Below are 25,549 nucleotides of genomic sequence, written 5' to 3'. Positions count from 1 at the left end.
CAATCCCATTGTTTAAACAAAAATAGAAAGCAGTAGGGTTTTTTTGAAAGCTCTTTTATATTTGCTGAGTAAACTGAGTGATAGATGAGTTTTTAAAAATGTAAACTGTCATCTACCCTGATATTCATAGCCATCCAGTCCATCTGTGCACTTCCGCTCTAAGAAACAGCAAAGGAAGAAAAACTTTAAATAAATGTAGTGGGCAAAAGATGCTGAATGGTGAGTGTTGTGTTTTCTTTTCAAGCTGCACCGTCCAGTAGGGTGTCTGCTTGCCTTATGTGGATATCGAGCACTTTAAATGTGGTTAATTGTGAATGAAAAACTGAATTGTTCATTTTAATTCATTAAAAAATCTTAAACTGATTTCATTTATTGGAAAACTTCTAAATATGTTTGGAACAATCTATTTTTTCGACTTAAGTGTTAAGTCTAAACTTAAAACCTGAACTGAGATATGCCAGTATATATAAACTACCAGCAGGATTTCAAAGACTTAGTAACATTTTTCTTAAGAATATTACTTTAGTAATTTTTTTACATTAATTACAAGTTCAAATTATATTTTCACTATACTAGGTTAAATAAAATATAACATTAAAGTTGACCTGTTTCAACTTTGCAAAATATGCCTACTGTAACATTTAAAACTACACATATAGCTCACATTATGTTTGTATTAGATATTGTTGGCTTAAAGTATTAAAATGAAGAGTAATATTTCTTATTGTTTATGGATATAGTTTATTAAATAATAAAAATGAGAATATATGGACAGGATGGACCAACTTCAGGGTGGTGGTCATGTTAGGAGAGAGGCCATGGATGTTATGTGGGAATGGCTGAAAGGTGGTTTCCATTTACAATCTAAAGTAAACATATTAGGATGTTAGATTTTCTTATTTTGGGTACTTTTATATATAATTTAAAATAATTTATAATACTGTGTGGTTCTTGCCCAAAAGTTTATAACCTATCTTCTTCAAATATAATCAAATCATATGATTATACAGTGGAAGTGAGAAATAGATTTAAGGGACTAGATCTGATAGATACAGTACCTGATGAACTATGGACGGAGGTTCATGACATTGTACAGGAGACAAGGATCAAGACCATCCCCATGGAAAATAAATGCAAAAAAGCAAAATGGCTGTCTGAGGAGGCCTTACAAATAGCTGTGAAAAGAAGAGAAGCGAAAAGCAAAGAGGAAAGATATAAGCATCTGAATGCAGATGCTTATATGCTCCAAAGGAGAGCAAGGAGAGATAAGAAAGCCTTCCTCAGCGATCAAGGCAAAGAAATAGAGGAAAACAACAGAATGGGAAAGACTAGAGATCTCATCAAGAAAATTAGAGATACCAAGGAAACATTTCATGCAAAGATGGGCTCGATAAAGGACAGAAATGGTATGCACCTAACAGAAGCAGAAGATATTAAGAAGAGATGGCAAGAATACACAGACGAACTATACAAAAAAGATCTTCACAACCAAGATAATCATGATGGTGTGATCACTCACCTACAGCCAGACATCCTGGAATGTGAAGTCAAGTGGGCCTTAGAAAGCATCACTACGAACAAAGCTAGTGGAGGTGATGGAATTCCAGTTGAGCTATTTCAAATCCTAAAAGATGATGCTGTGAAAGTGCTGCACTCAACATGCCAGCAAATTTGGAAAACTCAGCAGCGGCCACAGAACTGGAAGAGGTCAGTTTTCATTCTAATCCCAAAGAAAGGCAATGCCAAAGAATGCTCAAACTACCACACAATTGTACTCATCTCACACGCTAGTAAAGTAATGCTCAAAATTCTCCACTCCAGGCTTCAGCAATATGTGAACCATGAACTTCCAGATGTTCAAGCTGGTTTTAGAAAAGGCAGAGGAACCAGAGATCAAATTGCCAACATCTGCTGGATCATGGAATAAGCAAGAGAGTTCCAGAAAAACATCTATTTCTGCCTTATTGACTATGCCAAAGCCTTTGACTGTGTGGATCACAATAAACTGTGGAAAATTCTTCAAGAGATGGGAATACCAGACCACTTGACCTGCCTCTGAGAAACCTATATGCAGGTCAGGAAGCAAGAGTTAGAACTGGACATGGAACAACAGACTGGTTCCAAATAGGAAAAGGAGTACGTCAAGGCTGTATATTGTCACCCTGCTTATTTAACCTCTAAGCAGAGTACATCATGAGAAATGCTGGGCTGGAAGAAGCACAAGCTGGAATCAAGATTGCCGGGAGAAATATCAATAACCTCAGATATGCAGATGACACCACCCTTATGGCAGAAAGTGAAGAGGACCTAAAAAGCCTCTTGATGAAAGTGAAAGAGGAGAATGAAAAAGTTGGCTTAAAGCTCAACATTCAGAAAACAAAGATCATTGCATCTGGTCCCATCACTTCATGGGAAATAGATGGGGAAACAATGTCAGACTTTATTTTTGGGGGCTCCAAAATAATTGCAGATGGTGATTGCAGCCATGAAATTACAAGACGCTTACTCCTTGGAAGCAAAGTTATGACCAACCTGCTGCTGCTGCTGCTGCTAAGTCACTTCAGTCGTGTCCGACTCTGTGACCCCATAGACGGCAGCCCACCAGGCTCCCCCATCCCTGGGATTCTCCAGGCAAGAACACTGGAGTGGGTTGCCATTTCCTTCTCCAATGCATGAAAGGGAAAAGTGAAAGTGAAGTTGTTCAGTCGTGTCCGACTCTTCGTGACCCCATGGTCTGCAGCCTACCAGGCTCCTCCGTCCATGGGATTTTCCAGGCAAGAGTACTGGAATGGGGTGCCATTGCCCTCTCCAATCACCAACCTAGATAGCATATTAAAGAGCAGAGACGTTACTTTGCCAACAAAGGTCCGTCTAGTCAAGGCTATGGTTTTTCTAGTAGTCATATATGGATGTGAGAGTTGGACTGTGAAGAAAGCTGAGCACCGAAGAATTGATGCTTTTGAACTGTGGTGTTGGAGAAGACTCTTGAGAGTCCCCTGGACTGCAAGGAAACCCAACCAGTCTATTCTAAAGGAAATCAGTCCTGGGTGTTCATTGGAAGGACTGATGCTGAAGCTGAAACTCTAATACTTTGGCCACCTCATGCGAAGAGTTGACTCATTGGAAAAGACCCTAATGCTGGGAGGGATTGGGGGCAGGAGAAGGGGACGACAGAGGATGAGATGGCTGGATGGCATCACCGATTCGATGGACATGAGTTTGAGTGGACTCCGGGAGTTGATGATGGACAGGGAGGCCTGGCGTGCTGCAATTCATGGAGTCGCAAAGAGTTGGACACGACTGAGCCACTGAACTTAACTGAAAGTGATAAACTGACTGTGCCTCCTTTACAGACAATGCAATGTTTTTAAAAGTTCCAATCAAATACTCATTTATTGGCACGCCAGGATCTTTTCTGGGCCCTTGGGATAGGAAAATAATTGAGAAAGGGTCCTAATCATTTTGGGTCTCAGTCTAAATGGGGAGACAGGTACCTTAACAAGCACATGATACTTGTTGCTGTAAACGAACGTTTGTGTCCCCTACAAAATTTTTATGTTGAAACCAAATCCTTAATGTGATGAGATTTGAAGGTCAGGTCTTTAGGAGGTGATTAGGCCATAAGAATGGAGCCCCTAGGAGTGGGATTAGTGCCCTAGAAAAGAGGCTCTAGAGAGCAACCTCACTCCTTCTGCCATCCATGTGAGAAGATTGCCATCTAGTAACCAGAAAGTGGACACTCACCAGCCATGAATCTATCAGCACCTTGATCTTGGACTTTCCACCCTCCAGAACTGGAAGAAATAAATTTTGTTTATAAGCGCCCCCTGCCTACTGCCCCACCACCAGCCAACGGTATTTTTTATAGTAGCCTAGACAAACTAGCAGAGAAGGCAATGGCAACCCACTCCAGTACTCTTGCCTGGAAAATCCCATGGACGGAGGAGCCTGGTGGGCTGCAGTCCATGGGGTTGCTACGAGTTGGACACGACTGATTGACTTCACTTTCACTTTTCCCTTTCATGCATTGGAGAAGGAAATGGCAACCCACTCCAGTGTTCTTGCCTGGAGAATCCCAGGGACGGGGGAGCCTGGTGGGCTCCCATCTATGGGGTCGCACAGGGTCAGACACAACTGAAGCGACTTAGCAGCAGCAGCAGACAAACTCAGGCTTCCCTGGCAGCTCAGCTAGTAAAGAATCCACCTGCAATGCAGGAGACCCTGGTTTGATTCCTGGGTCAGGAATTTCCCCTGGAGAAGGGATAGGCTACCCACTCCAGTATTCTTGGGCTTCCCTGGTGGTTCAGACAGTAAAGCATCTGTCTGCAATGTGGGAGACCTGAGTTCAATATCTGGGTTGGGAAGATCCCCTGGAGGAGGGCGTGACAACCCACTCCAGTATTCTTGCCTGGAGAATCCCCATGGACAGAGGAGCCTGGCGGGCTACTGTCCATGGGGTTGCAGAGAGTCGGGCATGACTGAGTGACTAAGCACACAAACAGACTAAGACACATCCCTCAATAAAATTAAAGGAAAAGTATAGACTTAGCATACAGGAGGAAATGATTCACATCTGGCAAGTAGAAAATGTTCCTGGAGTAGATGACATGTAAATTCACCATCCCTGATTTAAAGTATCTCTTTAGTGTATCTGTTGTCCCTACAAAGAAATTTTCTTAACGACCATGGTTCATTGTTTATTTCTACAACTTCTCATATTCAGCAGGAGGCATAATCCAAGTCAAGGTTGGAATCGTGTTTTGGGGAGCTTCAAGTCCATCGGATCCCAATGAGTCAGACACGACTTAGCAACTGAACTTCAACAAAGTTTATATAATCTGAGGGACGTTTAAGAAAAAACATACAGAATTATGAATGCAAAATTAGATACGAGCCTTGTCCAGGTGAGGGACTCTGAACCTTATATCCGTTTGCTTCATGGTAAATCTTCCTCACAACAGACAAAAAAGAAATATAAATTAAACCTAAATAATAAGCCTATTTTTGACATCATCAAAATATTCTTTGCTTTCTGAAAGGGTCCAAAATATTCTTTAAAAAGAATTTTTCCCTGCCTTTCTTCCCTCTAAGGCTTTTAATATGATTGAATTTTTTCTAGCTTTACTGCAAAGTAAGCAATTCCATAATTTCAAAAATATGCAAATTGGTCCTTAATCCTCACATGAACATGATTGTAAGTTCTAATGACACAAAAAGATTCAGTATGAAAAACCAAAGCCCATTTCCCCTCATCTCTCCAAATCCATGTCCCTAAAAGCAACTAATGTTAATTTCCTGTGTTTCCTTCTAAGAAAACAATTATGTGTATATAGCATAAATTGGCTTCCCTGGTGGCTCAGAGGGTAAAGAATCTGCATGAAATGTAGGAGACCCAGGTTCAGTCCCTGGCTTGAGAAGATCCCCTGGAGAAGGCAATGGCTACCCACTCCAGTTTTCTTGCCTCAAGAATTCCATGGACAAAGGAGCCTGGTGGGCTACAGTCCATGGGATGGCAATGAGTTGGACATGACTGAGCAACTAACATACCAGTATAAACATCTTTATAGAGGAATAATTTTACTTTATTGCAACTAAGATCATGCTGTTTTATTCCATGCTTTGTCCTAGTTTAAATTACAATAAGCACAACAAAAAAGTGCACACCACATAAATGCCCAGTTTAAGCAGTTGTGGTAAAATAACCATCCATGTAACTGCAACCCAGCTCAAGAAATAGAACACTGTCAACAGGGCCAACGCTCAGAAGACTCAGGGCCACCGCCTTACTCTCTCCACTCTGCTTGTAGCTCAGTGATCACCAGGATGAAATTCTTAACCGCTTTTCTTTGAATTTGTGGGTTCTATCGGCTCTCCTCACCCATCTCTGCTCTGCCTTAGCACCGAGAGCTGATGGCAGGGAGTGACTGCTGGCGTGGGCAGTCCCTCCCTCTCCTTGCCAGCAAGCTGAGTGGGGAATCAGGCCCCTGTAAGAGTCTGCCTTTGACCAATAAGAACCACTGTACCCAAGGGAGAGCAACATTAAATAGCAGATTAGAAACACACTGTAGCAGGTCCAGAGACAGACCAAGGGACAAAGGAAAAGATTTTTGCAGGCGGCACCACCAGTGCAGCCGACCCTGACTGACTGTTGGCACCCTACGTGCTCCTTTTCCGTCATAATCATCTCCAGGCCATCAGCAGCTATGCTGACTTAGGATGGTCACTGCCTCCTTTTTCTTTATAGTTTTATGGCACAGTTACGAACTCTAAAAAGACTTTTTAGTTGCCTGGTTTTGAACTTAAGGAAAGTGGAATCCCATACTTCGTTACTGTTTTCTCTGACTTCACTGATTTGAAGATCTGCTTGTACCTCGCTTAACTAGCTCTTTTCATTGTGGATGAATAAAATACACTATTTAACCCATCCTATTGTTGATGGACATAGGAGTTGGTTCCAGTTTGAGGCCATGATCATTCTTGTGCATGTGCTCTGGTACATCTGTGATTGCAGTTTAACAGGACAGGTATTGATGAACAGAACTGCTGAATCATGTCTGGTAATTCTAAATCCTCTAAAATTTAATGAGGTTTGCTTCTTAACCAAGAATATGGTTACTTTTTAAAAATATTCTGTATGTAGTTAAAAACAATTTATTTTCTGTGTTAGGTTAGTGTTCTATTTATGCCCATTGGGTACTATTAAATGGATTAATAACTCATATATCCTTAGAGACTTTTTTGTCTGTTTGTTCCACTAAGTAAAAATATCCCACTTAGTTTGATTTCTCTCTTTAGTTCTATCAATTCTTGCTTTATGTACGTTAAGACTATATTATTAACACATATTAAAAACTGTTATGTAAACCCAGAGCTGAACATTTTAGCATTCTGTAGTGACCTTCTGATCTTAGCTTTAATTGTTTTGTCTGGTTGCTATCAATATATCAACAGTTATAGCACCTGTCTTTTATTTGGTGTTGGCATATTTTTCCAGCTTTTTATGTTCAGCCTTTCTGTATCCTAATGTCTTAGATATGTTTCTAGAACATGTGGTTTAGCATGTTTTCTTTTTAAATCTAGCCTGATAATCTTTGCATTTTAACTAGGGCATTTAGTCCATTTGCTGCTGCTAAGTCATTTCAGTCGTGTCCGACTCTGTGCGACCCCATAGACGGCAGCCCACCAGGCCCCACCGTCCCTGGGATTCTCCAGGCAAGAACACTGGAGTGGGTTGCCATTTCCTTCTCCAATGCATGAAAGTGGAAAGTGAAAGTGAAGTCGCTCAGTCGTGTCCGACTCTTAGAGACCCCATGGACTGCAGCCTACCAGGCTCCTCCATCCATGGAATTTTCCAGGGCAGACTACTGGAGTGGGTTGCCATTGCCTTCTCCATTAGTCCATTTAGAGTTATGTAATTACTAATATATTTTAATATATTTAAATCCAACTATACTAATTCTTCACTTTTTGTGCTTTATATTTGTTTTGCCTACTCTATGTTCTTTTTTTGCTTTCTTTTGGATTATTTTTTATAGTCCCATTAGTTAGTTTGGAAATTATATACTTTGTTTCTATTCTTTTAACACTGAAACTTACGTCTTCTTCACATTTTTTAGCCTAGTATTAATCTTTACTTTGCCCTCTTTCATTTGGGATTTTTTTTTTTCTAGCGTCTTTTGAAAGCTTTTTTCTGTCTTTGATCTTCTAGTTTCATTTAAAGTAAAATGCCTTTTATTTTTTAAATTCTTACTTGGACTTTATTGGTTTCTTAAATTAATAGAGTAACATCTTTAATCAATTTTTAAAAATTTTTCAGCCATTATTTCTTCACATATCACCTGGTGCTACAGTCCATGGGGTGGCAGAGTAAGACACAACTTGGTGACTGAACAATGAGAACAATCATCTGGGACCTTACTGTCTCATTCATTTCTGGGGCTCCAATTCCATATATATTAGACCATTCCAGTGTTTCCTCCTTGTCTCCTGCTCTATCTTCAGTATTTTTTTATTTTTAATTTGTCTCTCCTTTCTTCATTTGGCATGTTTTGTAAACCTACCTTCCTACTCATTGTCTCTTTAGGTGTGCCTAATCAGCTCTAAAATTTACCCAGAGTTTTAATCCTTTTAATTGTTCTGTTTTCTAGTTATATAATTCCAGTTTGGTTATTTTTCAAATCTTAGAAGTCACTTTTTATGGTTTCCAGTTTTTTGACAAGATTTATAAGCTTGACTTTTTTCTCATGAATAGAACAAGCATAGTGATACAAAGACTAGGCTTGATATTAAGTTTTTCTTTTGTCTGTGGTTTCTGTTGGTGCTGGCTGATTATGACTATCCTTTCATCCCATCATCTTGGATTATTTGCTATTCATTTTATTTGGAAAAGTAATTATGGAAATAATTTAAGGCACTGGATCATGTTGCATTCTTCCAAATAGGAGTTTCATTGCCTTCTTTCAGGTCCTAAGGGTGCTAATAGTCCTAAGCCAATACTTGAGGATTTCTAAGCCAAAATAATGATCCTGGTCCACATCTCCACTTTGGGGTTATGCTTCTTGGGGTCCTGTCAGACTGGGGGATGTTTCACTAGGGTTACCATCTTTAATGTGTATTGGACTCCAAGCCTAGACCCAAATGACTGACAAATGCTCAGCTTTTTTTCTCACCTCTTTTCTTAAGTTGCCTGGTTATAACTAGTACCGTCTTATGTTAAAAACAACATCTGCAATCTAATACTGTTCAGAGTCTAACATCTTGGTTAGTCTATCTCTGCTGCTTCCATGATTTTCTTCTCACCAGAATGTGAGGTGTACAAAAAGCAGAGATAATTCCCAGGTAATGCAGGAGCTTGCTCTACAAATAAACTATTTGTGGCTGACTACCAAGATGGAATAGTATTAATCTTCAAAAATAAGTTGAATATAGCTTTAAATCCCCAGGATAAACCAAGAATTCTCAGGACATCTCTTCATCCATAATCCAACTGGATTATGATAAGATCCAATAAGACCCTCGCAACATTCCTGCACTATGGTCTAATCATCTGGGTCCAGGAGGAACATTTTACTAACAATTCTCTTTTTAGTATATCAAAATAAAATGCTGCTTCTCTCTGAGGCTATTTAACTTAAAAATTTTATCTACACTGTAGGCCTCATATGATTTTCCATTAAACTACTTTGTCATATTATATTCTAGACAATAGGTTTAGTGTCATAGCTGGAGTGAACATCCATATGTGCATACGTGCTAAGTCACTTCAGTTGTGTCCGACTCTGTGTGACCCTACAGATTGTAGCCTGCCAGACTGCTCTGTCCATGGGATTCTGCAGCAAGAATACTGGAGTGGGTTGCTGTGCCTTCCTCAAGGGGATCTTCCCAACACAGGGAATGAACCTGCACCTCTTATATCTCCTGCATTGGCAGGTGAGTTCTTTACCACTAGTGTTACCTGGGAAGCCCAAACATCTATATAACTGGCTCTAATTAGGCTGATGATAACTAGAACATTCTTGTTCATTATCTAAAGCCAATAATTATAGTACTTTCAGAGACTTTCTTCGTTTAAGAACATGGGAGAAAATTATATAATCATTCTGTAAGAGCATGGAGTCTGTTTAGTTCTGAAACTTTTTTCATTTCCTGAAATCTATCCATAGCAACATGGAAATGAAAATAAATTCACACGAAACAATTTTCAGCAAACAGCTGACTAACAAAACCCCAACACTCCAAATTACATGTGAATACTGTAGTAGGCAACTGAGACCAGAAGCAGTACAAGTGTATGTAGGAACTCAAGAGGACATTTTGGGAAAGAATTGAGCTTGAATAGGGTTCAAACATCCAAGAGGGTGAGACAGGACAGAAAGTTACTAATCAGAGATAGCAGATCTTAGAAAATACCAGTAAAATACCTTTCTAAAAGCAATATTATTATTTTGGAAAGCAAAGCCTTGGTCCCTGAAGCCTGTGAATAAATCAGGAAGTTGAGAACTCTGTGCAGAAGCTCTTCAGAGCCAGGTTAGGTACTGAGAGGCAGAGGAAATGTAACTTCGTAAAGCTGCCATATTTTAGGGAAGTCATTTGCTATAGCAAAGGAGGAGAAAGCCCACCAGAGATTAGTTCTGTAAGGCTATTGTGGCCCTTCTTTCTACCTCCTGATGATAGTCTAGGAAAATTAAAATATAAGGATTGTTAAAGTCATATGCATAATAGTTACTGAAAGCTACAGTAAGAAAACACAATTTTCTTACAGAAGATGAAAATTTACCATAAAACAAATGGAATTATAATTTCAATATGAATCTGAAAAGCTTAACAAAACAATCATAGCTGTGAAGTAAAATCACAAAGCAATAATAAGCATAAGACTCAGGTAGCTGGGAGCCAGACAATAGGTTATTAATGTCTATATTTTATGAGAATATAATCAGAGAATTGAGTGTTTTGACATCTTGGAGATGTGTAGTAAAGAATTAACCTTACTGGTTTGGTCTTTGCCCTCATGTCCTGGGAGGTAATTTCTAAGAAGAGTAGCTTTGTTTACCTGGGGCCCTGGGCCACGTGGTATCCTTTCTACCTCCAGAGGGCCTGGAGACTAAAAAACCAGCCATGAGGGCTGTCAACCATGTCCATATAACTGAGCCCCAGTGAAAACTCTGGAAACCAAGACTCAGATAAGCTCCCCTAGATGGCAGTATTCTGTGTGTGTCATTGCGCATTGTTTCTGGGACAGTAATGCTGTCCATGACTCCACTGGGACAGGCCAACTAGAAGCTGGACATTTGGATTTCTGGCCTCTGTCTGTGTACCAATTCTCTTGGCTGATTTTAGTTTCCTTTTGCTGTAATAAACCATAACTGTGAATATAACTGTTTTCAGTAAATTCTCTGCATCCTTCAAATATATCATCAACCCGAACAAAGGTCTTGGGAACCCTGAACTCTGAAGCTGGTGTCAGAAGTGAGGGTGGTCTCCTATGGACCACTTCCCTAACTTTGCAGGAAGTTTTTGAAGTTTGGCCACAAAAGAATGTATAATCAGGTTTGTAAGTCACGCCTACTGATGATAGTCTGGCCTTTCCCATTATCTCAGGCTGCTTTCTTGCTCCCAGGATCAGCATCTTTGCCCTAGGGCTGTCTTCTGAGAATGAAGACAACACTGTCAGAGCATTTAGGAAAAAGGGCCTGGCTCTCCTCTCAGCAGGTCTCACCTAATGACTGACAGGATCGGTTGTAACAGATATCCTAGCTCTCTTGCCCCTCAGGTGGGTAACTTTGAGGCCTGGGTTTCATACTAATTCCCAGTTTTCCCATGGGATTACTCCAGGCAGTACCAGTGGTAGCCAGCCGGCTTGATAAGGCACCCTTTATTTACTGCCTTCCCTTCTTTGTCTGACTTCCCCACCTCTGACTGGTGTTTCCTGAATCCTCCAGATAAACTACCTGCACTCAAATCCTTGTCTCGGGATTATAGAGGGCATTTCCACAAGGCTATTTCCCTAAAATCCGCCCAGGAGCTAAAGTACTTGGTCCAGTGGGTGAGCACAGGATTCAAGCCAAGCCAGCTGGAATCCTTCCCAGGGATTTTGTTCAATCTGAAATAGGGAGATGGGAGCTCTTTTTCCTCTTTGCTTGTTTCTCCTCCCTCTCAATGTATTTCCAGTAGAACCTAGGACAAAGTAGGAACTTGCTAAATATTTGCAGAATATTTAATGCATACAAGTCCTACAATTTTTTTGCTGCCAAAAGATATCAATAATCAGGCATTAATTTAAAATGTGTGAAATACTCTTATTACAGTATACCACAGTGCCATAGGACTTCCCTGGTGGCTCAGATGGTAAAGCAGGAGACCCGGGTTCAATCCCTGGGTCGGGAAGATCCCCTGGAGAAGGAAATGGCAATCCACTCCAGTAATATTGCCTGGAAAATACCACGGACAGAGGAGTCTGGTAGGCTACAGTCCATAGGGTTGCAAAGAGTCAGAGACGCCTGAGCGACTTCACTTTCTTTCTTTCACAGTGCCATAGCACACTGCAGTACTTAATTGAGCATAGGCTCAGGAACCAGACTGCTTGAGACTCAAGCTCAGCCACTTGCCAGTTGTTTGACTGTGTAGGTTATTTGTTTAGTCTCTCAGCTTCTTTCTCTAGCCTCTCCTCTGGACTGCAAGGGTTCTGGAACCCTGAACACGTCCTAGACTCACATGCCAGGACGTCTCCAGTTGGGTTCTGCTGACGGGAGCTCAGTAGTCAGGAGGAGGGTGGAAGGTGCTCTTCCTCTCCTGGGGCTCCAGTAGCCTCAGCAGCGCTGTGCTCCTCTGTGCTGGCTCCAGGAACAGGGGGCCCGGAAAGCTGCTGGCTTCCTGTAAAGCAGCTAGCAGACATCATCCTAATAATCCAACAGTTCACTTCTAAAAATCTGAGGAGCACACATTTGTGGGTTTTGGATAACACAGCTTTCTCTTCTGTTTCCCCAGGGCAGGGATGCTAGGTGTTCTTGCAGCACCCTCCGGAGAGCAACACTCTCTCCCTTTTGGTCCTGCAGGCCTTCTGTCAGGATTCCCTCAAAACAAAGGGGGTAACATCCCTTCTGAAATGTCCAAAGTGGCTTTTCTCTTCCTGACTGAATACGAACTGATACTGTGACCTAGGGCAACTAACTTACTCTTTTTGCCTCAGTGACTTCCTCTGTAACGTGAAGATAACAGTAGTATTTCTCTCTCATTGGCATTATTAGGATTAACTATTTTTAGAGCACTTAGAACAGTGGCTGGCATAAAGCAGACATAATGTTTGTTAAATGGCATCGCGTATCACATTCTCTTGTTAAATACATATGACATTAGCCATGAATGTTATAAGTCCAACACCCCCAGCACACATCTGTCACTATGTACAACCTGCCCCATGGTCTGCCCTTATCATTACTGCTTGTTGCAGTCACCTCTCTACCTGTCTTGTCTTCTCCTTTGCTCTTGTGTCATAAATCAGCATGTATGTTTTCAGTGTTTTTTTCTCACCTGCTTTAGACATAATATAGGCATCCAGAGGCACGGAGCTTTAAGGTTTCCCTGAAGATGTTGCAGGGGTGGGAGGGGGGGTGCAGGCTGGGCAGCAGCACCGGCACTGGAGGACAAGCATTAGAAGCTAACATGAATCCAGGCTGTTGAGAGTAGAGTGCTACAGGGATTTTGTGCAGGAGAAAGGCTTGAGAAATACAGATTCTTTGGGTTAAATCTTATCCATGTTAAGATCATTTTACATTTGTATGGAATTATCCCACTGACTACTGTTTTTGATTTTTGAGCATAGACTTGCTTTTGATTTCCTACTCAGCAGAGAGAACACACTCAGATTCTAGGTTACATTTAATCCATTCCCAAGATCCTTGAAACCTCCTCACCCTCCCACTCCTGGAACCACCCCCCTCCAAAAAAAGACACCCCCCCCCCACACACACATAATGTGGGAATGAGAAAGGTCTTGAGGTTACTGAACAGACAAAATACTGCTGTGTCTGTACAAAGGTGGGATCATTGTCCAGAGAACTGGTTATAGAAATTCCTAGAATGACAAAGTTTTCCACAAAGTAAGATCAGTTTAACTTTCATTTCAGCTTGTCCTACTAGGCAAAGAATAACTCTTTCTTCTTTACTAATTAGTCCAATCTTCAACTATGGGTAATTTTTTTTAGTCTAATTAGAATTCTAGGCTTTGAATTTAGATGGGTGTTTTTTAAAGTGTATCTGAAAAATCTCATATTGTTTGCAAACGTATTTTTAAATACCATCAAATTACTAAGCATAGTAAATTATTTAGAGGGCAAAGTTGTATGTCACTCCTATGAGTATTTACACCAGAATTTACAATTTTTATCATTACCAAACTTTAAATTGTCATTGGCTAGATACAAGATCTGCATACTATTAATATATCAAAAATTGACTTTCACTGGAAATACCTACAAAAAAGTAGACAAAAAATTTTTTAGAAGATACAAAAGAGTTCTTTTCCTACTGTATGAAAGCAATATATATTCGGTTAAATATGAGCCAAATGAACAATGCTATTACCCAATTCAATAACTGCTGACTCTCTTCACTGCTCTTTTCTAAAATAGAAGAATAGTAGTCATTTCCTCTCAAATGATCCCTCTGTTTTCATACTGTATTTTGCAGTTCTCATTGTTAAAGTTTAAATTGTTCTTGACTATTTTGGATTCAGTACTCTGCAAGTGGAAAAAATAAAATCATTGGTTTTTGAGGGAAAAAAACTTTACTGAGGCATATTTTACATATCACAAATTTATCCACTCAAGTGTACACTTCGAAGATTTTTAGTTAATTTATACAGTTGTGAAACTATCACCATAATTCAGTTTCAGAATATTTCCATCTTCTGAAAAAAGCTTTGTGCCTCTCTGCTGTCAAACTGGTTTCTACATTCAGCCCTAGGGCAACCACTCTTCTGCTTTCTGTGCCTTTTCTAGAAATTTCACAAAGACACAATCATACAATATGTTGTCTTTTGTGTCTTGCTTGCCTTAGTATAAAGTTTTTAAGGGTTCATCCATGTTATACCTTGTATTAGTGTCTGTCCGTTTTCCCCTTGATTCCTTTTTATTGATGAAGAATTCCAGTATATAGATATACCACCTTTTTGTTTATTCGTTCATCAGTTTGTGGACATTGGGATTGTTTCTAGTTTTTGGCTGTTATAAGAAAAGCTGCTATAAACATTCAAATACAAGTTATTTCTGTGGATATAGGTTTTCTTTCCTCTTGAGTAGATCCTAGGAGTGGAATTGCCAGATAAATATAGGTGCAAATTTTGAGAAACTGCTAAATGGTTTTCCATAGTGACTGTATCTATCAGTACCTTGATGCATCAGTGTTCCAATTTTTCCATATCTTCACCCACACTTGCTATTTCCTGCCTTTTCGACTATAGGCACCCCAGTAGGTGTGAAGTAGTATTTTACTGTAGGTTTAATTTGCATTTTCCTGATGATTAATGATGTAAAACACATTTTCATATGCTTAGTAGCCATTAGTCATTGGCTTTTTAGCATAGACTTATTCAAGACCTGGTATCCTACATACAGGAGGATGATTTTTTGCACATGTACATATCTATGTATATACATATGTAAATATATATACATATATCCCTATATATGTATATGTGTGTGCATATATATACATATATATCGCTATGTAGGGACTCCTAGGTGCTTCACTGGTAAAAAATCCACCTGCCAATGTAGGAGACTCGAGTTTGATCCCTGGGTCAGGAAGATGTCCTAGAGAAGGAAATAGCAACCCACTGCTGTATTCTTGCCTGAAAAATTCCATGGACAGTGGAGCCTGGTTGGCTACAGTCTGCAGGGCCACAAAGACTCAGACACAACTAACCGAGCATGAGAAATATCTTTGTAACTAGGACCCCAACCAAAGTACAGCATGCTAGGCATATTACAGCTTAATACAAATGATTACTTTTATCATTTTCTGAACAACAGACTGAAGATCCTTACTATTTAACTCCATTTATTTGTGCTATCTCTTTTTACAGTCTACTTCTGTGCTGTGCTGTGCTTATTCGCTCAGTCATATCCAACTCTTTTCGACCCCATGGATGGCAGTCCACCAGGATCCTCTGTCCAAGGGGATTCTCTGGGCAAGAATACTGGAGTGGGTTGCCATGCCCTCCTCCAGGGGATCTTCTCAATCCAGGGATCGAACGCAGGTCTCCTGTATCGCAGGAGGGATTTTTACCCACTGAGCCACCAGGGAAGCCCAGAGTCTACTTCTACATGCTATAAAAACTCACAGTTCAGTTCAGTCGCTCAGTCGTGTCCAGCTCTTTGTGACCCCCTGAACTGCAGCATGCCAGGCTCCCCTGTCCATCACCAACTACCGGAGCCTACTCAAACTCATCTCCATAGTCGGTGATGCCATCCAACCATCTCATCCTTGGTCGTCCCCTTCTCCTCTCACCTTCAATCTTTCCCAGCATCAGGGTCTTTTCAAATGAGTCAGCTCTTCGCATCAGGTGGCCAAAGTATTGGAGTTTCAGTTTCAGCATCATTCCTTCCAATGAATATTCAGGACTGATATCCTTTAGGATGGACTGGTTGGATCTCCTTGAAGTCCAAGGGACTCTCAAGAGTCTTCTCCAACACCATAGTTCAAAAGCATCAATTCTTTGCTGCTCCAACTTTCACATCCATACATGACTACTGTATGTAGTCTACATACATACATAGCCTTGACTAGATGGACCTTTGTTGGCAAAGTAATGTCTCTGCTTTTTAATATGCTGTCTAGGTTGGTCATAGATTTTCCTCCAAGGAGCATGCATCTTTTAATTGCCTGGCTGCAGTGACCATCTGCAGTGATTTTGGAGCCCAAGAAAATAAAGCCTGCTACTGTTTCCCCATCTATTTGCCATGAAGTAATGGGACCAGATGCCATGATCTTCAGTCAGTTCAGTTCAGTTCAGTCGCTCAGTTGTGTCCGACTCTTTGCGACCCCATGAATCGCAGCACGCCAGGCCTCCTTGTCCATCACCAACTCCCAGAGTTCACTCAGACTCACGTCCAACGAGTCAGATCCAACCATCTCATCCTCTGTCATCCCCCTCTCCTCCTGCCCCCAATCCCTCCCAGCATCAGAGTCTTTTCCAATGAGTCAACTCTTCACATGAGGTGGCCAAAGTACTGGAGTTTCAGCTTTAGCATCATTCCTTCCATGATCTAGATTTCTGAATTTTTAAGCCAACTTTTTCACTCTCCTCTTTCACTTTCATCAAGAGGCTCTTTAGTAGTTCTTCACTTTCTGCCATAAGGGTGGTGTCATCTGCATATCTGAGGTTATTGAGATCTCTCCCAGCAATCTTGATTCTAGCTTGTGCTTCATCCAGCCTGGCATTTCTCATGATGTACTCTGCATTTAAGTTAAATAAGCAGGCTGACAATATACAGCCTTGATGTACGCCTTTCCCAATTTGGAACCAGTCTGTTGTTCCATGTCCAGTTCTAACTGTTGCTTCCTGACCTGCATACAGATTTTTCAGGAAGCAGGTCAAGTGATCTGGCATTCCCATCTCTTTAAGAATTTTCCAGTTTGTTGTGATCCACACTGTCAAAGGCTTGGGCATAGTCAGTAAAGCATAGATGTTTTTCTGGAATTCTCTTGCTTTTTGATGATTCAACGGATGTTGGCAATTTGATCTCTGGTTCCTCTGACTTTTCTAAACCCAGCTTGGACATCTGGAAGTTCACGGTTCACATACTGTTGAAGCCTGTCTTGGAGAATTTTGAGCATTGCTTTGCTAGCATGTGAGATGAGTGCAATTGTGCGGTAGTTCGGTGGCTCAGAGGACAAAGCGTCTGCCTGCAATGCAGGAGACCAGGGTTCCATCCCTGGGTTGGGAATATTCTCTGGAGAAGGAAATGGCCAACACGAAGGAATGGAAGAGCCGAACACGATTGAGCGACTTCACTTTCACTTTGAGCATTCTTTGGCATTACCTTTGGGATTGGAATGAAAACTGACCTTTTCCAGTCCAGGATAAAAACCCACAGTATTATTCTGTATGAAACAAATAATTCTCTTAAAATTTACATAATTATCCTTGCCTGTAATTTTTTTCTCCTCCTGAGGATTTAGGATCATTTTCCTTAAGCAGGATTGCAGGAAATGAATTCTCAGCTTTTCTTTTTTTGTCTGAAAACATCTTATTTCGGCTTGATTCTTGAAAGCTTTTTCTCTACATATAGAACTTGGTTAGCTTTTTTTTTTTCCTCTAGTAATTTAAAGATGTCATTCTATGACCTTCTGGATTTCATGGTTCTGTTGAAGAGTCAGGATTCAGACTTAGTGTTGCTTTTTAAAATTTACTGTCTTTTCCCTCTGATTCCTAAGATGTTATCTGTCTTTTGTTTTCACATTTTTATTATGATTTGCTCCAGATGACCTCCTCTACTAGCAGAGATTTGACCTTTATTCTATGAGACAGAACCAACCTCTCTAATAGGTAGAAGGATAAGGGGCTGAGTATCTCAATCCAATGAGGGACTGAATCGTATGTATCCAGGCCGTGTTGTAAAGTCTTAGTAAGATGAAGTTCACATCTGGCTCACTCCTGATCCTTGGATATTGTCACATGGGCTTTTGCTTGAGGTCCTAGTGGTCTCTGTCTCCTTATCCTTGAAAGACTATCAAAGATTCATTTCTGCTCTTTTGGTGGACATTTACTGCTGCTGCTGCTAAGTCGCTTCAGTCGTGTCCGACTCTGTGCGACCCCATAGACGGCAGCCCACCAGGCTTCCCCGTCCCTGGGATTCTCTAGGCAAGAACACTGGAGTGGGTTGCCATTTCCTTCTCCAATGCATGAAAGTGAAAAGTTCACACTAATTCACAAAAGTAATAGTGTTTTTTTTTTTTTAAGAAAAAATACTTCATTTACTTATCATTTATCATTGAAAATGCTAGCAGCAGCAGAAGTTTTTGTTTTTTCTTAACCTGCATTTTCATTTCTTCAAAAATTTACTGTTGAGTGACATCACTAAGTTGACTCTCTGAACAGTTAGGCCTCAGAACTAGTGGTCTACTCACAAGTCGATGTGCCCATGTGATAACACTTTAGTATGCTTATCCTTCTCTCATTGCCTTTGAAACAACTTGAAAATATTAAACTCCAATATAAGATTCAACCCATCTTTCAGAAACTAGTATGTGTTGCAGAGCAATTAATAGCTTTCTGTTTTTCATATTAACTATGCCACTTCAGAGAACAACAATTATTTTATATGCAACTTACCTTATGGAAAGTATACTTAATTGTGACTATATGAGTTGAGGGGCTTCAATGATAAAAGAATCCACCTGCACTGCACGAGACTAAGGAGACTGGAGTTCGGGAAGATCCCTTGGAGTAGGAAATGGCAACCCATTCCAGCAATCATGGACAGAGGAGCCTGGCAAGCCATAGTCCATAGAATCACAAAGAGTCAAGACAAAACTAAGCAAGTACATCACCAGGTAATGATGAGTTGATAAATTAATAAAATTAATAGTAATTATTGATAAATTATTCACTGCTTTGTGAGGGGGAGATACAAAAAAATGTATATATTTCCCTTTCCTCAAGGTTTTCTAGTCTGATTTGATGATTAGATTATGAAAAGTACAAATTTTTAGGATAAGTGACTGAGTAAATGACATGAATTTCAATAGGTAGTACAACCCAACACTTCTACACAATCCTGCCAGGTTGACATTGCTATAGATAAATTCCAGTTTATCTGGACAAACTAGGGGACAAACTTTCCAACCAGCTTTGATCTTAGCTCATAATTAATTTATTGCTAAAGATTTTCACTGTTTACAGTTTGTGAGATGCTGAATTCAGGCAAAGTTTGGCAAATAAAGTGATATAATGGTATCATCTAGTGGAAAAAACCCTGGTAAGATCATTTTACCAGAAGACTAAGATGACTGAACAGTAGTGTGTAATCCAAAGTTTGTCCTATATATTTTAGTACATTTGAGTAGCTGTAAAATTCTTCATCAAATACTGTTCTGAAATAACTGGGCTCACACTTATCAGTACTTATAACCAAAGGATTTCCTGGAACCAAGATATTTATCTTTTAATATTAATTATAATCTCTTAACCACCTAACAATTGTTAATATTAAAATATTCCTCATATTATGATCACACTGGATAAGGAAGTGGCAACCCACTCCAGTATTCTTGCCTGGGAAATCCCAAGGATAGCAGAGCCTGGCGGGCTACACTCCATGAGCTCTTAAAAGAGCTCTTAAAAGAGCTGTACACAACTTAGCGACTAAACAACACACACACATAGTGAAGGAAATGACAACCCATTCCAGTATTCTTGCTTGGAAAATCCCATGGACAGAGGAGCCTGGCAGACTACTGTCCACAGGGTCACAAAAAGTCAGACACAACTGAATGGCAACCCAACTTAGCATAGCATGATCACATACTCACAGAATTATAGAGGTTGTCCCCCAAATGTCACTTTACTGTCAACTAAAAGTCTAGAAATGTTAAATGTACCATTCAAAATCACAGCCCTTGTTGGACTGTAATTTATACATTTTTAAAAATAAAAAACATAAACACTTCCCTCTTTATCATCTTTTAGAAAGATGCCAGTATTAAAAAAAAAACAAATCTGGAAAATTAGTTTTGGAATATACAAAATTGATGTTTCTGAAAAGAAAAGGCTTTAAAGTTGACCACCTTTTCTTTAGAAATACAATCTTATTTTCCCATTTATAACCACTGCAGGATTAGGAGCAAAATGAGAAACATCTTTAGTACTATCTCTTCAAAGGACATTTCAGTTTTCTGATTAAGTCACAATAGTATGACTAATGGGATAGTGAATATACTAAGTAATTCATAATAGTGAACTAGGCCTTTTGTATATTTAATCCATTCTTTCTAAACAACATTTGGGATTAAGATTTGTGTGTGTGTGATCCAACTCATCATCTGATGCACTTGCTCAGTTGCTTAGTCTGATCTGGCTCTTTGTGACTCTATGGACTGTGGCCTGCCAGGGTCCTCTGTCCATACCAGATTCTCTATATAGTTTCTATTAAAAAACTGTTCTACAACCAACCACTGTCTAGATTTCACTCAAATCTTATTTATGACTTCATTGTGCATCTCAATGTTACTTTTAGATCAGGAAGTACAGCAGAGTGAAGACTTACATGGAGCGTTAAAGTAGACTAAATATAGAAATGTTTTCCTGTTCTTTGCTGTGATGGAATAAAGAATGGAAACTGGTGTCAGCAGGGTTGGCTCCTTCTGATGGTTCTAAGGGAAAGATCTATTCCCGACCCTTTCTTTAGCTTGTAGATGGCCATCCTCTCTGTGTCTTTTCACATCATCTTACCTCCATACCTGACTCTATGGCCAAACTTAACCTTTCTTCTTACAAGGAAACTGGTCATATTAGATTAGGGGTCCACCCAGTTCAAGTATGACCTCATTGTAACTAATTACGTTTGCAATGACCCTATTGTCAAATAAGATCAGTTACAATTGTGCTATAAAAACACACAAAAATCCAAATTAAAAAAATCGTACTACATTATTCAAATAGCAACAAAAAGATCACTAATGCCTTAGTTTTCAAATTTATTTTTAAATTCAGTGATACTAAGTACATGCATAACATTGTGCAAATAACATCCATTTCCGTTTTCAAAAACCTAGTTTTTATTAATAAATCTAGATAAACAGCTGCCAGAACTGAGGTTCAACCGAGTAGGATAACCGTATACAAACCAAATAGGAGCACGCAGTCTAACAAATGCCAGCGAACTTACTGAGAAAAAACAGAATATTTAAAATCTGTTGAAACCAACTGTCACAGTAACATATGTGCCAACAGGAAAAATAACCGAAGTTAAATACGACACAGAAATAGCTTAAGATGTCAGTCAACGTCCTCCTACCCCGGGAAGGGCGACTGGTGACGCCTGGAAGCAGTAAGTTAAGGTCGCTCGGATGCGCTCGCACGCGCTCGCACCAGAAACTAAAACGAAGGTTCTTAACTTGCGCTTGGAGAACCCTTGAAACGACAGGGCATGCTTAAATGCGGTGGGGGGTGCAGAGCATTCACGGGATCTTCGACAGGAAGGTTTTAAAAACGACCGCATTACAGGGACCGGACAGGGACCATCGCGGTGACAGCGAGCGGGCCTTAAGGTCGGGGTCGCAGGGCTTAGAACCCTCCGCGGAGCGATCGGGTGACGGGTGAAGGATGGATGCGAGGTGTGGACCTACCCCGGGTTCGCGGTCCGGGAACTAGGCCCGGATGCAGGGGCGGGGCCGGGAAGACACCGCCTACCCGCGGCCCTGTTTACCCCGGAATATGACGCCCAGACAAAGGGAGAGGGAAGAGGGGTCCCGCAGGGACTTCACAGGCGTGGCTATAGCCCCGAGGGGTTGGGAACATCTCTCCACCCCCCCCCCACCCCCACCCCCCCCCGGTCCGCGTCACCCGTCTTCCTCTGGTCCTACCCAAGCCTCTGCGACACCCGGCGGGGCTGGCCGTTGGCCGCAGCGCACGCTCGTCAACCTGCCCATTTGTTATTCTCTGGATGGGGCGGCGACCACCGAGCCGGGAGCCAGGGCTGCGGGCCTCGCTGGGGCGGGGGACTAACAGGACCAGGGCAGCCGTCGGGGCCAGCAGGGACGTTACTTCTGCCGCCTTAGCGCCAGCAAAGCAAGTGACGGGGACCCGGAAGACCTGCCCTGCGGCTCGCGACTGGGAATTTTTAAATCTGGCTGGGTTTACCCCGCGGGCCAGCCACGCCCCCCGCCGCCTGCCTCAGCCAGTCAGCGCCAGGCCCGCCATTTTTCAAACCCTCTTCTGGCCGCCAATCAGGATCGAGTAGCACATTCCTCTCCTGACCGGTTCTAACGGGTCTGGGAGTTAACGACCCGGGCGACCCACCGAACCTGCTAGGCTGCGGCCGGGGGGACGGACCTGGCGACATACCGACCAATAGAAAGCCGTATTAGTGAGGGGGCGGGGCCTCCTCGAGTTTGAATAATCCCCAGGGCCAATCGGAGCGGCAGGGGTGTGGTCTGTGACCCGGCTCGTCAAGTTGCAGTGGCGCGGAGAAGTCTGCAAAACAAGAGGCGGAGGATTGCGTTAGCGAAGAACCAGTTCACGCCGGAGCCGGGGAAGCAGCGTAGCGGTCAGACGCGGCCGCTGCGCGGAACTCTGAGGAAAATCTTCCGCCAGGCAAGAGCCCGCTCCGGGCCCCGGGTGCGCGGTCGGCTGGCCTCCTTCCGTCATGGCTTGCTGGGGCACCGCGGCTGCTGTGGGCGAGCCCCGCTGGTGGTTTCCGGGTGCGGGCCTGACGGGCCGGGCTGCGGAGGCGGGAAGCTCGGCCGGGCCCGGCTCCGGAGTCTTTTGAACGCGGGGCGCGAGGCGGCAGCTGGGGACGCGGCTCGCGGCGTGGAAGCCCGGGGCTTTCCTGTCAGGAAGGGCTAGGCTGGGGCGGGCGGCAGGCCCGCGAGTGTGGCGCGGGGGAGGGCGGGGGCGTTTGGGCGGGAAGCAGCCCCGCCCGCCAGCGCTCGACCGCTCTCCCGCCAGGTGGACACGCCGCCTCCGCCGCAGCAGCAGCATCATGGGGAAGGGCGACCCCAACAAGCCGCGGGGCAAGATGTCTTCGTACGCCTTCTTCGTGCAGACCTGCCGCGAGGAGCACAAGAAGAAGCATCCCGACTCCTCAGTCAATTTCGCAGAGTTTTCCAAGAAATGTTCCGAGAGATGGAAGGTGAGCCGGGGCGCCCGGGGGCCTCACGCGGGCGGGTGGCCGTGACTTTGAACTTCCCCTCGGGACTGACGCGCGCGCATGTTCTATTACGAGTTTGAAGTACAGGACTTAGGGTGCTTGTTTATTTTAAGGTGACTGAGGCAAAACGGTCCTTACTGAGGAAAACCGGGAGCTAAAGAAGATCACGCTCTTTTGGAGACGGATACAGTTTTCGAGTCCTGCTATATATTCACTATTCTTTTTATGCTAACAGACCATGTCGGCCAAGGAAAAGTCCAAGTTCGAAGACATGGCAAAAAGTGACAAAGCTCGCTACGACAGGGAAATGAAAAATTATGTCCCTCCTAAAGGTGACAAGAAGGGAAAGAAAAAAGATCCCAACGCTCCGAAAAGGCCTCCGTAAGTGTCTTTTAAAACCAACCGAATTGCCTTCCCCCCGTTTTTTTTCATTCAGGTTATTACAACTCTGTTCCTTCCTTTCAGATCTGCCTTCTTCCTGTTTTGCTCCGAACATCGCCCAAAGATCAAAAGCGAACACCCTGGCTTATCCATTGGGGATACTGCAAAAAAATTGGGTGAAATGTGGTCTGAGCAGTCAGCCAAAGATAAACAGCCGTATGAACAGAAAGCAGCTAAGCTAAAGGAGAAATACGAAAAGGTGTGTTGTCCTCACTTTTTTTTTAAGCCAGTGTGAAATCCAGTAGATATTTTCTAAATCAGTATGTTAGAAATAGAAACTGTAGGAATTTGGGAGCTATACATAGTTCTGTGTTAATGGTTTTCAGCTTTGTTTTGAAAAGGTCTAGTGAGAGTTGTACACTTAGGCAACACAAGCTAATTGAAACTTTTCTTTTGACCGAAACCAATGTCTGTAGCCTTGGTAGGTTGGTGCATTCAGACTCATTTGTAGTAAAATAGGTCTCTTAGTTGAAAAGACTGACATCAGTCTAATACATCCCAGTTATTTTACATCAGCTTTCTAAGACCTTTCTTAGCTTTCTAAGACCTAGGGGGATCAAATGCTCTCAAAACCGGAGTTTTAGACTATCATTGGGGTTATTGGCCAATAATCGCAGATTGTTTACAACTTAGTGGTTTTTAAGGTTGGGTAATGACACCGGATGCTGATTTTATTTTTTTTAACTATTTCAGGATATTGCTGCATACCGTGCCAAGGGCAAGAGTGAAGCGGGAAAAAAGGGCCCTGGCAGGCCGACAGGCTCCAAGAAGAAGAATGAACCAGAAGATGAGGAAGAAGAAGAGGAGGAGGAAGATGAAGATGAGGAGGAGGAGGATGAAGATGAGGAATAAATGGCTATCTTGTAATGATATGTGTGGAGTGTGCGTGTGTGCTCAGGCAATTGTTTTGCTAAGAATGTGAATTCAAGTGCAGCTCAATATTAGCTTCAGTATAAAAACTGTACAGATTTTTGTATAGCTGATAAGATTCTTTGTAGAGAAAATACTTTTTTAAAAATGCAAGTTGTGGCTTTTTGAGGGGCTACTACATACAGTTAGAGTTTCAAGCTTCTGATGTTAAATGTTTCTAAATATTTAATGGTTTCTTTAATTTCTTGACTTGTGTATGGTAGCACAGCAAACTCATAGAAATTAGCATCAATAGCAACTTTTGGGTTTTCTAGAATGAGAATGTTGCGTTTTTTGTTTTTTTTTTTTTTTAAATTTTGTAATAAAATTATATATATTATTCCTATTGTCCTTGTCTTACATGCTAAATTAGCTTTTACTTTCATGGTCTGGAGCGTATCACTTTTTTTGTCTTTCTGCCTAATAGTTCTTAGACATGGTTGATTTAGTAAAATGTTTTGTTAAAAGTCAAACATGCCAATATTCATATTTACACAGAGTGTTCTTTAAAAATCAGTTATGGAATTTAATGAACTTTAAAAATTTATGCAGTCTTACACACTGAGCAGGTTTTGTTCTTGACATTTATGTTCATTTGTTAGCTAACGTGTCCCTTGGGTTTTTTCTTTTTAGTTGGCATTTTAAGATTTCAAAAATCGGTGTGGTCTTAAGCCTAGAATTCTGGGTAACTAAGCCAAGAAAGCTTTTGAGATGATTATTATGATTTTCCGTGACTAACAAGATAAAATTCACTAGGATTTCTATTTACAGGTGAAAGCAGTTATTAAGAAATGCTGATTTGAGAAAGCAGTTGCTTGTATTTGAAT

General features: G+C 41.6%; 1 protein-coding gene across 1 annotated transcript; it reads left to right on the top strand.

Moving 5' to 3' along the window:
- The first annotated feature begins 22,647 nt into the window (after window positions 1-22,647).
- HMGB2 (high mobility group box 2) lies at window positions 22,648-25,068 on the top strand. The gene is made up of 5 exons (XM_027548947.1): window positions 22,648-22,816; window positions 23,171-23,354; window positions 23,608-23,753; window positions 23,838-24,012; window positions 24,507-25,068. Exons 2-5 carry the CDS (start codon window positions 23,205-23,207, stop codon window positions 24,663-24,665), a joined length of 630 nt encoding a protein of 209 aa, XP_027404748.1. The 5' UTR covers window positions 22,648-22,816; window positions 23,171-23,204; the 3' UTR covers window positions 24,666-25,068.
- The last annotated feature ends 481 nt before the right edge of the window (window positions 25,069-25,549 follow it).

Source organism: Bos indicus x Bos taurus, chromosome 8 (assembly GCF_003369695.1).
Source record: "Bos indicus x Bos taurus breed Angus x Brahman F1 hybrid chromosome 8, Bos_hybrid_MaternalHap_v2.0, whole genome shotgun sequence".
In the NCBI taxonomy this organism is placed as follows: Eukaryota; Metazoa; Chordata; class Mammalia; order Artiodactyla; family Bovidae; genus Bos; species Bos indicus x Bos taurus.
The sequence above is the reverse complement of the archived record's forward strand: the minus strand, read 5'-3'. Positions and strand labels throughout refer to the sequence as shown.

Bases quoted from the DNA above. Each gene is read 5' to 3' on its own strand.
- HMGB2 (XM_027548947.1), top strand. From the start codon at position 23,205: ATGGGGAAGGGCGACCCCAACAAGCCGCGGGGCAAGATGTCTTCGTAC. The intron at 23,754-23,837 runs GTAAGTGTCTTT...CCTTCCTTTCAG, and splicing joins AACGCTCCGAAAAGGCCTCC to ATCTGCCTTCTTCCTGTTTT. The intron at 24,013-24,506 runs GTGTGTTGTCCT...TAACTATTTCAG, and splicing joins TAAAGGAGAAATACGAAAAG to GATATTGCTGCATACCGTGC.